Source organism: Orycteropus afer, unplaced genomic scaffold (assembly GCF_000298275.1).
Source record: "Orycteropus afer afer isolate SDZICR_OR568_19922 unplaced genomic scaffold, OryAfe1.0 scaffold00713, whole genome shotgun sequence".
NCBI lineage: Eukaryota > Metazoa > Chordata > Mammalia > Tubulidentata > Orycteropodidae > Orycteropus > Orycteropus afer.
The window spans coordinates 896,628-913,060 of NW_006922300.1; the positions used below are offsets into that span (position 1 = coordinate 896,628).

At 60.6% G+C, this 16,433-nt stretch overlaps 1 protein-coding gene across 1 annotated transcript in view; it reads right to left on the reverse strand.

Annotated features, from left to right (window-relative positions):
- Positions 1-5,705, reverse strand: part of ATP2B3 (ATPase plasma membrane Ca2+ transporting 3) — a 50,389-nt gene extending 44,684 nt beyond the window's left edge. The window contains exons 1-3 of the mRNA XM_042783171.1: positions 5,498-5,705; positions 467-664; positions 110-367 (exon numbers count right to left, since the gene is read on the reverse strand). Of these exons, the coding sequence (XP_042639105.1) occupies positions 110-367; positions 467-664; positions 5,498-5,705 (664 nt within the window). The remainder of the gene's footprint in view (positions 1-109; positions 368-466; positions 665-5,497) is intronic.
- Positions 5,706-16,433: the final 10,728 nt, after the last annotated feature.

The following is a 16,433-nucleotide window of genomic DNA, read 5'->3' on the forward strand; positions in this document are numbered from 1 at the left end:
CCTAACTGCAGGGATGAGGACAGCAGCCTTTGGGGTTGGGAGCATGTGAAACTCCCTCTGGGCCCCAGCCCCCCCCCCGCAATGGGCAGGTGGGGGTGGGCGCACTCACCATACTTGACCTGGGCGATGTCTCCCACCACCAGCGCGGCCACAGGCACCTGAAGGAGCTGCCCGTTCCGGATGACCGTGAACTTCTGCTCCTGCTCGATGCGGCTCTGCAGGCCCCGGAACTGCTTCTCCTTGCTCCAGTCATTGAAGGCTGTGACCAGCACCACGCAGATGACCGACAGCAAGATGGCGGCGCCCTCAATCCAGCCGGCCTCAGCCTCGCCCTCATCTTCGGCCCCAGCTGCTACGTTCCCGCAGGCTGTGCAAGAGACAGAGAGGACTCCCTCAAGCCCTGTCCTCCATCCATGGCCCCTTCCTTCCCGGGTCCCCCAGCCACCCCTCTGCTCCTGCCCCTCACCCTCGCTCTCCTCTCCTGGTGGCGCATAGAACGAGAGGCCCAGGGAGACGATGGCGGCGACCTCCAGGATGATAAGGGTCACGTCCTGCAGGGCCTCCCACACCAGCTGTAGGAAGGTCTTGGGCTGCTTGGGAGGGATAAAGTTCTGCCCGTAGATCTGCCTGCGCTTCTCCAGGTCGGGAGCATTGTCCGCCAGGCCTGCACGGGAAGGGGGAGGGCAGAGGCAGAGACGGAGGGTGGGCAGGGCTCCTGCTGCTCCCCTTACCCTCTCCCGGCAAGGGCTGGGCCCCAGGCCCTCCTAGTCACTGTCTGTCTCTCCCACCGGCCCATGAGCTCTGAGAAGGTGGTACCACGTGGGCCTGGCACAGGTGGCAGGCATCCTGGTTGCCTGGGACAGAGCATCTGCCGTCACAAGGCATGCCTTGGTCTTGAGAGGAAGGGACATCACTGTCATCCTGATGTGTAGATGGGAAAATGGCATTCACGGGGAGCTGGTGACTGGGGGGGTGTGCCTCCTGTATCTACCTGTGTAACCCCTGGACCCCCCAGAGCCACCATCCATCCTGGTGGGGCATGGCCACGTGAGCTTTGCAACACAAGAGCACAGCTCAGCACTCGGCCCCAAGGTGCAGACAGAGCGAAGGGGCCACCAGGCCAAGGGAGCGTGTGTGTGGACAGGTGATATCAGCATGGCCTCAACCAGACGCCAAAGGCACCAAGCAGGGCCCACTTAGAACAGGGCCTCTCTGCCTGCTGTGGACCCACATAGTCCAGAAGGGTCTCTCTAGCTGCCAACATCTGGGTTCTCCGGCTTCTTCTGAGGACCCACCCTGGTCACTGCAGCCTGATCCAGGTCCGCCAGAGCTGTACAACCCCCTGGGCCTGGCCACATCCCCACTCCCGTCCCAGCTGGGCCCTCTTCTCATTCTGGCAGATTGGCTGGGTCCCGGAGAGCTTTCAACCATGGGCCTTAGCGTCATAGGCAGGAAGGAGGGGACCAGGGTGGGGGGTGCACAGAAGCCCCTGGCATGGTCAGAGCATGTGACACCAAATGTCCCAAATCAAAGTGGCCCAGTGGGGCCCCATGGTCTCTCCCAGTCCTGCAGGTTCACCTCAACATGGCAGTTCACATGACACCCAGACTCGGGGGTGGTGACTTCCCCCACCCCGGCCCCAGCCTCAGGGCAATCAGCCATGTGCCTCCATCCAATCATGTCACCTGGCATGCCACCCCTCGAGACGAGAGAGGGGGAGAGTGGGGAGACTGGCCTAAGAAGCAAAAGCCCTTTGATGCACGGACTGACCCGGGAGGCCCCCCACGCTCTGGACCAGCTGCTGTGGGCTGGGAGGGAGGAGGCCGGCAGGGCCCCAGACGGGAGCCAGCGAGGGGCCTTTGAGGGCCTGGTCTGAAGAGGGGCTCAGAACCGGCACATAAGAGGCTCGGCCTGGCATTCTACAGCTGGCACGCCTGCTCCTCCTTGGGCCAGCCAATGCTGCCCAGGGGCCCTCGTAATGACAGTGACCATGACAATGGCCACACACATCCCTGCATCTCATTTAACTCCACATTCCCGTCAGGCAGGCACTGCTACCAACTCCATTTCAGGGCAGAAGGAATGAAGGCCCCGGAAGCTTCAGAAGCTTGACCAAGCCCCCACAGCTGGGAATGGCCTTCAGGCCTTCGACCTCCCAAGTCTGTGGTCTCAGCCTCATTGCTGTCCTCAGCCCAGCCCCACCCCCGGCTTCCTGCCAGGCCTGTCCCAGGCCACCGGGCCCTCCTCAGCTGTGTTGTGCGGCCTCAGCCGCCCCCAGCTGTCTGGTTTCGGGTCCCCAGTGCGCAGCACCACACTGACCCCTAGTGGACACACGGCACTGGCGGCTTCCACCCAAGTGCTAGGGCCACCCCTGATGCCTCCTGTGGGGGCCGGGGACCAGACGAAGGGGCAGGTCCCTGCCCAGGGGGTGCCTCTGCACACACAGATGTGTCAACAGTGGTGCCAGGAGGAGCTGGGGGGTGGGGAGGGGGCTGTGTGTGCCGGAGTGGGACAGGGGGCTCCCAGGGAGGGCCAGGTAGCCTGCAGGGCCTGCAGACTCACAGGCCCAAAAGCCTGCGGCCAGCCCAGCCTTGGAACATCCACCCAATGTCCTCCCCGCCCAGAAAGGTAGCAGCTGTCCTTGCTCTTCTCCCTCGGGCGCCAGCTAGGGTTTCTGCTGGGGCTGCAGGACTCTTTCCGAAGGCCCGTAGCTTCCCTAGATGGAGGCCGGGGCAGGAGGGTGCAGGGAGGCGCCCGGCTGGGAGGGACCCCACGAATGCCCCTACCTTGCGGCTTGGGAACATGGGCTACAGGAGTTAAGCCCTGTGGGGACTGCCCCTCCCTGGGATCCAGGCCCACCCCAAGTCTCTGGGGCCCAAAGGTCCCAGGCCCCACACCCCACTGGAGCCTGCATCCTGCCTGCCCCACCTCACACGTTGGGTTTGGCTCCTGGAGAAGTCTCCAGTCTCTGCCCCTCACAGCCCTTATCTGTCTCCATCAGCCTTTCCCTTGGCCTTGATTCACCCTTGATGTTGTAGCCACGTTTCACGCCCCCCCCCCGCCCTAGACAGGGCAGTGGCCCTCAGCCGGGCTAGGGGTCCCGACAACCCCTGAAGCAGCACCTGTTGGTGGGAGCAGAAGGCAGCTGCAGCCCTCAGGTTCTCAGCCTAGCAAGCCCCTGAGGGCAGCGCAGTTCCAGGGTGTGGGACCAGGGGCCAGCCAGTTGGCATGGACACAGATGGGCAGCCTGCCCAAAGCAGAGGCCAGATGCCATTGGAATTGGATTAGGGTCACATCATGTCGGCTCTCAGCTAATGTACCCCTCCCGTCACTGACTGCCCAGCGAGGCCAGGGAGGGGACAGGATCGGTCAAGGTCCCTGAGTGGGTCTGCCTCTGAGCTGGCCCTAAAGCCCAGTTCCCTGACATATGAGAGGATCCAGAATGCTTTTGGACCTGTTTAAAGGTTAACAGGGCAGCCAAGTGACCTGCTTGATGCCAGGCAACAACAAGCCCCCCACCAATGTCTCAGGTGCCCATGCTGCCCCCACCCTGCCTCATGGCTCTGTGCCCAACCTGCCTTCCAGGCACCTTGAGTCTGCCTACCTTCCCAGGGGGTGGTGTGGGCCTGGGCCGCAGCCAACCCGGCCCTTCCCACCAGCTCAGGCCACTGTGTCCCAGTGGGTAAGAATCAGCAAGCATGTGGACCCCGTGCCTGCCTGGGAGGACCGGGGAAATAGAGTCCCACACTCTCAGCACCTGGGTGGTGCAGGTCTAAAGGGGCGAGGAGGAAGGGGGGCGGGCCTCGGGACACTTGCCTGCCTGGCTCCTTCTACTGGGGCCTGATGGGACCCAGGTGACCTGCTGGGCAGGGACTGAGCCACCCACCTGGGCCCCTGCCCTTCTGCATGCCCACTTCCTCCCCAGGCAGCGGGCTCGCGCCCCGGCCAGTGTGGCGGAATCGGGCAGGTTCCCAGGGGCCTTGACATTTTCAATATTTAACAAGGCCTGACAGGCAGAGGCGAGAGCTGCCAGCATAGGCCCATCTGCTTCCTTTTATCTGGGGAGGTCAGAGCCCATCCTCCTCGGAGGCTCAAGTCCTGGTGGGAGGAGGAGGGACCAGAGATCGTCTGGCACGGGGCCAAGCCATCTGCCCAACACCCCACTGCCCAGGCTGGTGTTCATGGTGAGGAGGGGCCCAGACCACAGTGGGTTCTCGCCACTGCAAAACAGGGGAGACCAGGGTGGACTCCAACAAAGCCACTCTACTGTTGTGCTCCTGACCCGGCCCGACACTGTCACCTGGGCCCCTCACCACTCATCTGGCTACTGGCCCACCTCCTCCCCGTTTTCTGGAATGCTTCAGGACTGAAGGGACAAACGGACCCCGAGGGAGGAGGCCTTGCTATATAGTCCAGGCCGAGGCCGGGGGCAGCGGGAGATGGACAGGAGGGAGTGCATCCGAGAGATTTATTTATAACCGGAGCACACAGGCCTTGGTGATGGATGGGACGAGGGCACCAGGCAGCGGAGGACGTAAGGGTGATGGCCGAGGGCGGCGCTGAGCTGAGGCGGGTGCTGAGGCGGGCGCTGAGGAGGTCAATCAGTGCTGTTCCCAGCTCTGCCTGGCCCCGGGCTTGTCCCAGCCGCCACCAGAGCCTCCGGAAGACACTAGCTCTTGGACCCTGTGGCTGGGCCTGGCTCCTGCATGGTCCCAACCTCACAGCCAACCCCTCCTCGGGGCTGGGGAGTGCAGAAGGATGGCAGAGAGAAGAGAGACCATCTAGAGCTCGTGTGCTTGGGACAGCCTATGGCCAAAGCTACCCTAGCTCGGCAGTCTAGGCTTCCGTGCTCAGCTAACAGCAGCCTTTCCCACCGGGGCCCGAGGGGCCCTGCTACTCCTCCCCTCCCCAGAAGAGGCCCTCTGCAGCCTGAGCGCTCCAAGGGTCCCTGCACCCTTTCTTCCTCCCCTCCACACTGAACACAGGCCCGAGCACGCAGGAACTCCCAAGTACACTGACAGAGGCCAAGTCTTCCTCCTTGGCCTGTGGGGGGCTGCTTTGCCCCATTCTTAGAAGGGATTACAGTCTGCTTCCACTGCCCTCCTCTTTCCACGCAGATGGAACTCAAGCGCCTACTGCAGTGGAACCCAGTGACCGGCGAGTCAGGGCCTGGAGAGGGAGGCACCCTCCTGCAGGAACCAGATGAGCCCCAGGGTCACCTCCTGCCCGATGAGCAGAAACCCCAACTGGAGGGGAAACAGTCAGAGGCTGGGTTTCCCCAGGCCCCCTGGCCAAGGAGGGACAGGCAGGGTCCCCATGGGCCTGCTGTCCAGAGAGCCCTCTAGGTCACTGCAGGTAGTGCAGCCAAGCCCTTGACCATGGCCTGTCCTTGGGTTAAAGCATGCCTGCAGGCCGCCCCACTGAAGGTGAGGTGGTGGGGCAAGTCCTGGCACACCCAGCCCTGCACCCCCAAGTTGGGGCTCTGCCGAAGACTTACCCTCCGTGGGGGAGGTCTTCAGCCTCCTGCAGAGCCCGCTGACACCCCCATAGGCTTCCTGGGTCTTCTGCAGGGCCTCAGCCCCTCGAAGCTCCATGAGGGAGCGCAGCTCGGCCAGCGTGCACCCAAAGCCACCCGCATGGGGGGCCTCCCGCTGCTGCTGGGCCTTGGGGTAGAACTCGATGGAGCTGTTGGCCATGTCGCCCATCCCGCCTGTCCGGGCCGGGAGAAGAGATCAGACAGAGCTTCTTGCAGGCACAGCTTTGGCTTGGCTGCGGCCAGGGCCAGACAGCCCCCGCAGACCCAGCCCCCTGCCGCGGCCAGTGGGGGAGCAGGGAGCAGCCTGAGCACAAACACCTGGAGAGAAGGAGGTGAGAAGAAGCCAGAGGGGCAGCTGAGACCAAACCGTAAACTGAAGCTTAGCTCATGTCCCTCAAGGAGCCCCCAGGGCTGGGAGGGCCTGCCTGGAGAGCAAAGAGGTGTGGGCAGGCTGGCCCAGGGGCCTGCCTCCTGGTGGGGACCCTGCTGCCACCAGCAGCAGCCCAGCTGGGATACAGGGGCTCAGGTACCACCAAAGTCTTCCTGGGGACACCCATGGAAATCGGGATGCTGCTCCACTGTGGGTGGATGTCAGGGCCACGACCTGTCCCCTCCCATAGCCCCCCGAGCACTTGGCTGTCCCACTCTTGCCTGATTATGACTTGGTCAGTGCTGCTATGGGCATGCTACAGAGCCCAGCGGTCTTCTGGCACGGCCTCGGTGGCTAAGTTTCAGGCCCGGGTTACGCGGGGGTCCAGGAAGTGGGCCAAGCCATGGACAGGGCCAGGTGGGCTCTGGGTCACGGCTTAGCACACAGGGTGTCTCTCCGGCCCTGAGAGGACCTGGGGTGGGCCAGGGGTAAGGAGAGGAGGATGAGAGGAGGGCAGGAGGAAGGGAGAAGGCGGGAGGGAAGGGGAAGGAGTGCGAGGGGAGGGGACAAGGAGGGGGCACAGGTCACTCACACAGTAACAGCAGCTACACCAGCCAGCCTCGTCCTCTTAAGCCTGTGCTGGCCTCCCACCCAGGCGCCTCCCCAACACCCTGGCTGCATGCAGCACAGTGGCACCCACTCCCCTCCACACCCTCTGGCCTTCTGATGAGAAAGCAGGACCTAGGGTTCCCATTTCCTCCCAGGCCACCTTCCCCCCTCTGTTGAACATCAGGGACTGCCACCGCCACCGCCACTGTCCCTCCTGCAGCCTTTGCCACGTTTGGCTTTGTTGTCCTCTCATCAGGGCCAGTGGGCCACTGGGTCCTACCAGCCTCCACTACTGAGCAAACCACTCCATTCTGCTCCACGGCGAGCAGAGTCTCTGGGCAACAACAGTAAGAATTCCAAGGACAGAGCTTTGGGGCCAGCATGTGCTCACGGCCGTGAGGGGGCTTGGACCTTGGCACAGGCCTTAGTACTTCATAGCGTTGACCCCACGTCGTCTAGCTGGGGAGGCGGGTAAGGAGCAAGCAAAGGAAGCAGACCGTTCCCAGCGGTGATGAGCGATGGAGACACCCGGCTAAAAGGTGACCCAGCAATTGGGGTGCCACTCCAGATTGGGGGTCAGGGGAGGCCTCCCAGAAGAGGCATCTCAGAGAGGGGACTGGAACAAGGTGAAAGAGGGTGTGAGACAGGGAAGTGGGGAGTGAGGAAGGGGGACAGGTGGTCACGGGCCAGCACAGAGCCTCCCGGCACATGTGGGCACCATCTCCCCAGGTTGCTGGGTACAGAATGGCGTGTAGGGGCCACTAAAGTCTCTCTGCTTGACATAGGGAGGGCATGAGGCATGGTGAATGTGAAGGTGCAGGGTGTCAGGTGGGGCAGGACTCCCTTTGGGGATGCCACGTGAACCCCACCCAAGCCCTGCCATGGGAACTGCTTAAAACAGTGACAGTAGCTTCCCCAGCCAGCCTCGTCCCCTCAAGCCTGTGCTGACCTCCCACCTGGGTGCCTACTCCCTTGGTACCTCAGCTTATGCCAGCTTGCTTTCTCCCCTCCTCTCTGACACCCAGCTCCATGGCACCTACACAGACCACATCCCTCCCAGCTAGCAGCCAGTAGGGGGGTAGGGGGACAGAGCCCAAATCAGACAGCTGCTTAATCCTGTAGGCACTGGCTTAGCCAATGCCAGCTGAGGGGAAGCCAGGCAGGATGGCCCTGGGCCTACCAACAGACCAGAGAGGAGAGGCTGAGCCCAATGAGTGGAGGAGTGGTGTCCAGAGCAAACAGGAGAGGGCGGTGCCTGAGTGCACACGTGGTGAACTGCCCACTGCGACAGTTCCAGGGCCTGCTGGGTGGCTTTGGGGGCACTTTCGCTTGTTTGGAATCCATTCTACACCCTATTAGGGTAGAAAGCACGAGTTGGATGGTGCCGGCAGGCTCTAGGGGTGAGGCCAGATGGCTTGCTAGCTCTTGGGCCAGGGCCGGGACCAGTGGTGCAGCCTGTGCTCATGGAGGTCGGCGCACTCCACATTCCACTGTGGGCCTGCCTCCAACATTCCTCAGAGGTGGTGGCTGCCTGCCCACCGCTATGGCCCTGCTCCCTCGGACGAGGGCTCCCCATCCTGCTCCTTGACCCCCAGTGAGGCCCTGCACTTGATTAAGCAATAGCAGGGCTCCCCCAGCCCAGACCCCCAACAGAGCCTCAGGTGCCCTCAAGCAACTCTGAACTCTGCTTTGCACATGCCACGCGGCCTGTGACTGCAGCGGGTGGTGCCTCACGGTGAGAGGACCAGGTGCGGAGGCCACACCCCCTGCAAGCAGTGCCCAGTCCTCAGTATCCCCCTGGAGCCGTGGCTCCTTGTCCCTCATCACCTGTCAAGAAAGTTCCACAGCCCCCCTATCACGGGACCTACCACAGGTCCAGGTGGAGGACTTGTCAGCAGCACCCAGCTCTGGGTCACCCCCTTCCCCTGTTCAGGTGCCATCACTCTCCCTCAATTGCTGCTCTAGAAAGTTCTTTCTACAGTCCATCAAGCAGAAGGCCAATTCCCTCACAGGAACTCCCAGCTCTCTCCTGCCACCGGTCCCATGCACCGGATGACCCACAGCCACTCGCCGCCCGCCCCCCACTCCATGGCCTTGCACTCCTCCATGTCCCCTCCACCTATTGACCCTCCACAGTCCTTTCAGTCCCAATTCCAGTGACACCTACTCAGAAAGCCCCTGGCCATCCATCCCAAGACGAACTAGGATCCCGCTATGCCTCCCTACTGCACGCTGCTTTGTGGACGTGAACTTCCCCTTCAACTGGACCTTAAGGTGTTTGAGATGTGCTCATGGAATTGGCAGGGAATTCACTGGACAGTCAACCCTGGAGGGCCTGGAGGAATGAATGAGCCGGGTCCTGGGGGAAGTGCACTCAGTCTTGGGGAGGGTTCCCCCAGAGCACGAAGGTGTGGCCGTGGGGAGTGCAGGGGAAGAACTTTCACAACTGACCCCTCTGGGACCCATCACTTCACGACCACCCTCGTGCTAGCCTGCTTCTCCGTTCACTCAGTGGGCCATAGGGCTGCCAGGAGCCATCAGTTAAATCAGGGCCCAGTTTGGGTGAACGTGTTCTGCTCTGGAGCTGCCCCGGGTTCTCTGTAGGCCTGCGTGATGCTCACTGTCAGTCTGCGTTGAGGCAGCAGCAGCCACTCACAATGTCCATGTTTGCCCCCAGTCTGCATAAGGACAGAAGCCATCACTGAAATGGCCAGGTCTATCCGTTCTGCAGGCCTGACAGGGTTTCCGGCCTGGGCTGGCTGCCTAGAACGGCTTGTAAGCACCGAAAGGGCAGGGAACGTACCATTTCTGTGCTCTTTCATCTTTCAGACCTTAATTGGCTTTAATTGAATTGAAAAATTGCACAGAGGGGGCTCAGACCTTCCAGCAAAATTGGCCAGCAGAGTGGAATAGAAGGAGCAGAGGCCTGGGTGGGACTCCCAGCCCTACCTCAAATAGTCATGGCGCCTGGGAGCTCTGGGAGCTGCCCGGAGAAGCTGCGAGAGCTCAGGGGTTGCCGGGATCATTGAGGAAGACCCCTTCCCTGACCCTGAACTCCAGTGGGTCCCAGAGACTCTGGGCCCACAAAGTCAAACACAACACATCTCTCCTCGGCACAGGCCTGCTGCCCCGTGACCTCCTCCCCTGTGCCCTGCCTCCCTGGCCACCTCTAATTGGGGACCCCCAACCCTTGGGATCAAGGGCAGCCCCAGGCCTCTACTTCAGCCCCTTTGGTCCCCCATCCTCGCCAGGCTCTCCTGACAAGAAGCAAGGAGCTTCCTGAAGGAGGCGAGTCACCTGAGCTCCCCAGTGGGATGTTCAAGGTTTGAGCTGTGTGATTCTCTCTGGAGTCTACATAGACCCCTTCCCAGGTCAAGGAGAAGCCTTTTTCCCATTTTACAGGGGAGGAAACTGAGGCCCGGGGAGGCTCAACAATGCCAGACCTCTACCTTTGCCATCCTGGGGTGAGTCCCAGCCACCCATGCCAGGGCACTCTGAAGATGCCCTGTGAAGCTCAGGCCTGGGCTGCCTGGAAAGAGAGCCTTTCCTTCTCCCAGCAGGCTCCGAGCCCAGGCCCCCTCTGCCCTCTGCTCCACGTGGGGCAGCTCAGCCTGGCCTGGATGGGTACAGCTGCCACCCAACACTGGAGCGCCAGCCCCACTGCCAGTTCTGGCTACAGCAGGCACCAGGCTGGGCCCCATGAAGGCACGTGGTCCCACAGGTCTCTATCCCTCAAGGTAGACAGAACCTGGACAACACACCAGAGGGAAGCCCCCAAGTCCTAGTCCCGGAGTTGGTCCCATCGCCGGGCCCTCAGCCCTCTTTTCTGTAGAGTGGCTGTGCCGAGAGCCCGGCCCAGGATGCCAAGGGCCACAGGCAAGAAGGAGGCAGAAATAGAGCACAGCTGAGCTCCTGTCTGCGATGGATCAGAGGGGAGGACACGGCAACTTGGGGGGTCACCTGGGTGCACATCCTCCACTGTGGTCCCCCGGAGGGAAACCACCTACTGGCATCTCCCCAACAGACCCACAAAGCGAGGGCTCGCTTTCCAGAAGGACCCATGGCTCAGCAACATGCCTCAAGTGGGAATTCCTTGAAACAGCAGTCCTCCTTCCCCTCTCTACCCCTGGAGCGACGGAGTCAGAGGGAGACAAGGTGGCTGAACTCTGGCCCTAGGTGTCGGGGTCCATGGGGCCCAGCACACACCTGCAGATGCTGAGGCGGGCCACGGCCTGGCTGGCTGCTCTGGGACCGGTCGGTGGGACCAGCTGGGAGCAGGTGGGGAGAAGCAGGGGCAGCTCTGGTCTCAGGTCACGTAGAAGCCCATGGGTGCCCACCTTAGAGACCGATTAAACCCCCCACCCCAGTGCCAGGTCCTCTCCCTCCTGACTCTCCCTGTCCCCCTTTAACACACCTTGGGGGAGGAAGGGCTTCAGGGAGGAGGCCTGCACTCAGCTGGGGAGGGGGGCAGGGAGCCCAAGGGGGGCGAAGGAGTCGAGGAGGAGAGCAGCCTCATTAATATTTCTGAGGCGCCGCCACTGCAGCTCCTGGGCCCTCGCAGTGGAGGGAGGAGGATGGGGAAAAAGAAGGGAATAAAAGCCGAGAGAAGAGATTTAAAGGGACAGACTGGTCGCTCCTCCCTCCCTCCCCAATCTGGTACACTCTGTGCACATCGCCTAGGGAACAGCTTCTGGCACAAACAATAACAACAGAAAAGGGTCAGCCACTGCTGCCACGCACCCCCCGCCGTGTGCACCCCACCCCCCTAAAGCCAGGGGGAAGCTGCAGCAGCTGATTGAGGACGGATGGGTGGGCCTGGGACTTGGCTGAGTCTGTCCCATCAGGGCAGCTGATGCCCAGCTGGCTCTGAGAAACTCACGCTGCTTGGGCACATCTGCCTGCCATTGGGGTCTCCGGGGTGGGGCCCAGAATCTTCCAGTTCAAATAAGTCCTGTCGGTGAGCGTGACCCCAGGAGTCTCATGCCTGTACCAGCCTCATCAAGCAACCAGCTCTGCCCCCGGAAACAGCAATCACAGTAGCCCCTTCCCTATTTGCCCTACCCGACCCTCACAGCCCACATGGTCCTCATCACCACCCATGTCCTGCCTCTTCTGGGTGCTGTGGCCGACCATTGCTAGACCTTTCCCAATCTCTGCTCTCCCTTTCCTATGTCATAGCTTAACTTTCAGCTAGCTGTCCTGTCATTCAGCTAATGACATTTCCCCGACTCCCCTGCAGCTAGGTATGACCATGTGGTTAAGTTCTGGCCAACGGAGTGAGAGCAAAAGCAGTATTAGACAACTTCTGGTCATGTCCTGAAACAGAAGAGATATGTTCTCCCCTGCTCTTCTCTTCCTTCCTGCTGGTTGGAATGCAGATGTGATTGCAGGAGCCGGAGCAGCTTTCTTGTGCCATCATGCACATGGAAGCCATGTGTTGAGAACGGCAAAAAAAAAAAAAAAAAAAATGCACTGCCATTGAGTTGGATCCAAGTCACAGTGATCCCTCCTTGGGTTTCCGAGGCAGTATCACTATAGAAGTAGATTGCCCAAGCTTCCTTCTGAGGAGTGGCTGGTGGGTTTGAACCACCAGCCTTCTGGTTAGTAGTCAAATGCCTTAGGCACACAATAAAAGGAGCCTGGATCCCTGATGACCGTTATACCAGACTCAAGTTGCTCATCTGGACTTTGATGTGAGAGAGAAGTCAACCTCTCTCTAGTGTAAGCCACTATGATGTTGGGTCTCTGCTAAGGAGGTCAAGTATATATGCTAAGTAATTCAAATGTAAACAGAAAGGACCAGGAGCCTCAGTAAGCAGGTATGATGCCTCAGGCACCACTCTGCCAAAATCTAGTCCTAGTTCTGGGAGAGCCAGGAGGCCTTCCAGAAGTTTCCATGATCTACCACATCCCCCATTGCTGTGTGCTCTCTGGGGCTCCCTCTCACCTGTATCATTTGATATTGTCCTGGAAGTTCCAGCCAAAGCAGAAGGGAGAAGGCAATACTGGAAGATGATACCACTTTATAGCAGAGGCAGAGAAGGAACAGAGATATTAAAGCGCTTACTCAAGGTCACACAGCAGAAGTGAACTCAGGTGATCTGGCTCCAGAGCCCCCCACAAAGCAATGGACACGTGTTCAGAACAAACGGAAAGACTCCAACAGCGACTCAATGGGAAGTTGGTGCCTGTACAGCCTGGGGGTTCTGGTGCCATCACCCCACTCAAGCTGCTGGAGCTGCCCTCTGTGAAGCGAGCCCCCATCCTCCCTGCTGGGCGTGAGTGCTGAGGACAAGGTGCAGGGGGCGTGTCTCCGGCAGACGTTTCCCGTCCAGGCCCTGCATCTCGTGCCCAGCTCAGGACCACACCAGGATCTCCAGGCCAACGCTCCCCTTCTCCAGTCTGCCCAGCCCCGTGCCCTTCCGTCACTGGCTGCACCTGTACCACTGCCCAGTCCAGGGGCTGAGGAAGGAAGGAGTGGAGGCCACTTGCACACCGGGCAGTCTCTCAGCCAAGAACAGTTCCCGGCCCTCCCCTCCGCAAGACACACTGCTCACAGGTCAGGCCCTGGCTCCACAAGTGAGGCCGGAACTTTCCACTTCGCCTGGGGCTGACCCCACGTGCCTCTCCTCATGCCTGCCCGGCCCCAGGATCAGGATGGCTCTGGGGAGAAGTCAACTCTCCTTTGCAGCCCTGGTGACCTTGGGCCCCAGAGAAAAGTCAGGCGCCTGTTTCTGAAAGGGGCTTTGAGGCGTCAGGGGCCTGGCTCCACACTGAGCAAGGGAGCAGAGTGATGTTGTTTCCTGCCAGAGAAGGCACGAGCCGAGCCGGAGAAGGAGCGCGCGAGAGCAGCAGCCGGAGCGAGGAGCCGAGCGGCGGGCAGGAAGCATAATGACACTAATTATCCAATTACAGCTGAGCTGCCGAGGAGAGCGCTGCATTGCAGCAGGGACCGAGCGCCCCCGCGCCGCCCCCCGCGCCCCACGCCCTCCCTCCCACAGAGGCGCGCACACATGGACCACACCACAAGTGCACAAGCGCACCCTACCCGTGCACATGTGCACGTGCACACATGCACAGCCCTGAACACATGCACACACGTATGTGCACACCCACACACAGGCACTCACGGTACTTCACTGGCCCCACGTGCCCTCCTGCTTGAGCCTGGTGACTGAAGTGCCCATGCAAAACCCCACAGAGCAGGTGGCAGACAGTGAGCTTGGGCCACAGGACAGAGTGGGGCTGGGCTGGGGTCTCCGGTGTGGCAGGGGGGCCAGAAGTCACCACGGGGCCTTCTGGAGCATGGGAGAATGAGGGATGGGGCTGGATGGGACATCTCAGGTCCCCCCCCATTTTCAGAGGCCAGGCGAGTGGTTCCAATGTCCTGGGGGGTAAGAGCCAGCAAAGACAGGGACCCAGCTCCCTCAGCCTCCTCAGATCTGTCCATGGTACCATAGTGCCCGCCCTGCCAGCTTCTCATCTCCAAGCCAGCCCCAAGCCCTAGAAGCAGCCAAGGCCTAAACAGGTAATTAAGGAAATTACAGACAGCTGGAGTGCACACCAGCCCACCAGGACATGGCCATGACTGCAGAGCCAATCGTGGGCTCTGACGGGGGATGAGGAAGTTTCTGGAAACAGTGCTCGCCCAGTCCTTAGGAGGACAGGCCGGGGTGGGGGACTCTTTGGGGTTGAGATCAAGGAGGCAGGGGGACTGTCAGGTAAGAAGATCCCTGGAAAAGGGTCAATGCCCCTGTGACAACCAGCTGGGGTCTCTGATCCCTGGTGAAGCAGAGCCTGGCTTGCTGAAGGTTCGAGCTGACATGAGTACAGGGGCCAAGTCAAAGTGAAAAAGAGCCGAGGAAGACTGGCACCTTCGAGGGACCTGGAACACGCCAGTCAAGGCACACACTGGCTTCTGGGGGCCTCTCAGCCTGTCACAGGTGCCTAGAGCACAGACCGTTCAAACTTGCCTGCCTCCCTTGCCACAGGCTGCTCGAGCCCTCAGAAGGGACCTTGGCCTTGTGCATTTGTTGGCGGGGGAGGGGGCTAATGGTACTGGGTGGGACCCAGGCGGCACTTTCAGCCTGAAGAAGGGAAGCAAGTCGACCTGTCCTCTGTGACCCAGACACAGGAAGAGTTCATCAGAGCCCGCGTGTATGCCTCGTTCCTGGCTGAGTGTGGTGGACGCCCACCGCCAAGCGCACCAATGGGCCCCAACGGTGGCCCCCCTGGGAAGATGCAGCTGCGGAGGGGACCTAAGAGGCTCCCCAGGTTCTGCCCAGCGTAACTTTCTAGCCTGGGCTGGCAACAACAGTGGCACTAGAAGGCCCCAAGGGCCATAACGGAATATTCTTGGAAGAGCCCAGAGGAGGCACCACCAACCCCTGCAGCATGGGCGCAGAGGGTGCTGGGAGGGGCACATGGTGACGCAAAAAATAAGAGCTCATGATCTGGGTTTCTCAGTCCTCCCCCGCAACTAGTCTGCACCAAAGCCCCAGGCTGCCCCTCAGCCTTGCAGGTTCCACACAGACACCCCTGAGGCCGAGTGCTGGCAGGGGAGCAGTGGGTGTGGACGCTGGGGGGACCTATGGATGGACAGGACAGAGGGTTTCCCGGAGCCATGGGCTCTTGGTGGACCCCCCCACCTTGAGGCCGGGCCTGAAAGGGTAAGACTAGTGGAGGGGTGCTGGGAAAGGGACTGAGGTGGGAGCGCCCCCCAGCCCGCCCCTGCGTTTCAGCCTGGCCCTGCCTCCATCTTCTTCCCTTATGCTGAGCTTTCCTCGCCTCAGAAGCACCCAGAATCAGCCTGAAGCGCTGCCTCATGGGCCCCAGGACCACTTCTGTCCCTCCCAGATCTGTGGTTCCAAACCAAGACCTGATATTTGGCCCCAGATTCTTTAAGGCCATGTGGGGGTAAGGAAGGACCCAGTCTGGTGACACAGAAGTGAGTGCCTGGGTGCCCTTCCTGCACTGTGCCGAGGGGCCAACTGGCTCCGGCTGGGCTATCCATTTTGGAGAGAGGGCTCCCCGTGGCCCCCACAGTCCCCTCCTGAGGACCTCGGCTCCCAGGCCACCACCATCCCACTCCTGGGCCAGCGAGCCATGCAAATAGATTCCTTCAGAGAAGTACCTATGCCCCAGGGTTCTGAACTGGGTCCGGGGTTTTGCTTCAATGGCAGTGTGGCTGGGATTGTGGGTATGGGGGTAGTCTGGGGCCGATGGGCTTACCAAGCGAGTCGGGACAAAGTGACCATAGCGACTATTTTTAATACACCTTCATTTGGGGAAGCAAAAGATGTCGCTTTGAAAGGAACGGTCAAAAGATATGAGCCCCATGTTGGGAGGTCAGCACTGGTGGGGCTGGATACTGCCACTGGCCACTTCCCGCTTTGCCGGGCCTTGTGGGGCTGCAGTTCCATGTTTCTGTTTCTTTATCAGGGAGTCTGCTGGCCTCTGGGCCGTCTGGCCATCCTCAGCTTTGGCCCTGGCTCTCAGTCCCATCCACCGGTGAGGAAAAACCATAGCGTCTGACAGAGCAAGAGGCTACCCGACTCCATAGAGAGATAGGCCCGGCTTTTGCTCAGAGGACGTGGCCACTAGGTCTTTAGTTTGAGGGTAGGTAAGAGGCAGGTTAGACAACATGGTTTTAACATTCACTGGACGGATAAGGGGACCAGAGGAGAAAAGGAGTCTTGTTTGATTTTAAGATTTCTGAGGTGGGACCTGAACATCAGACATTAAAAGCTACAAGAGTTAAAATGAGCACATGAGTGACACGGGGTCAACAGCCAAGAAGCAGACCCTATTACATAGCAGAATTACCAGAAAAACCAAACCTGCTGCCACCGAGTTGAGAGCCACGCCTAGCGATCCCCTAGGACACAGTGGAACTGCCCACAGGGTCTCTGGAGGCTG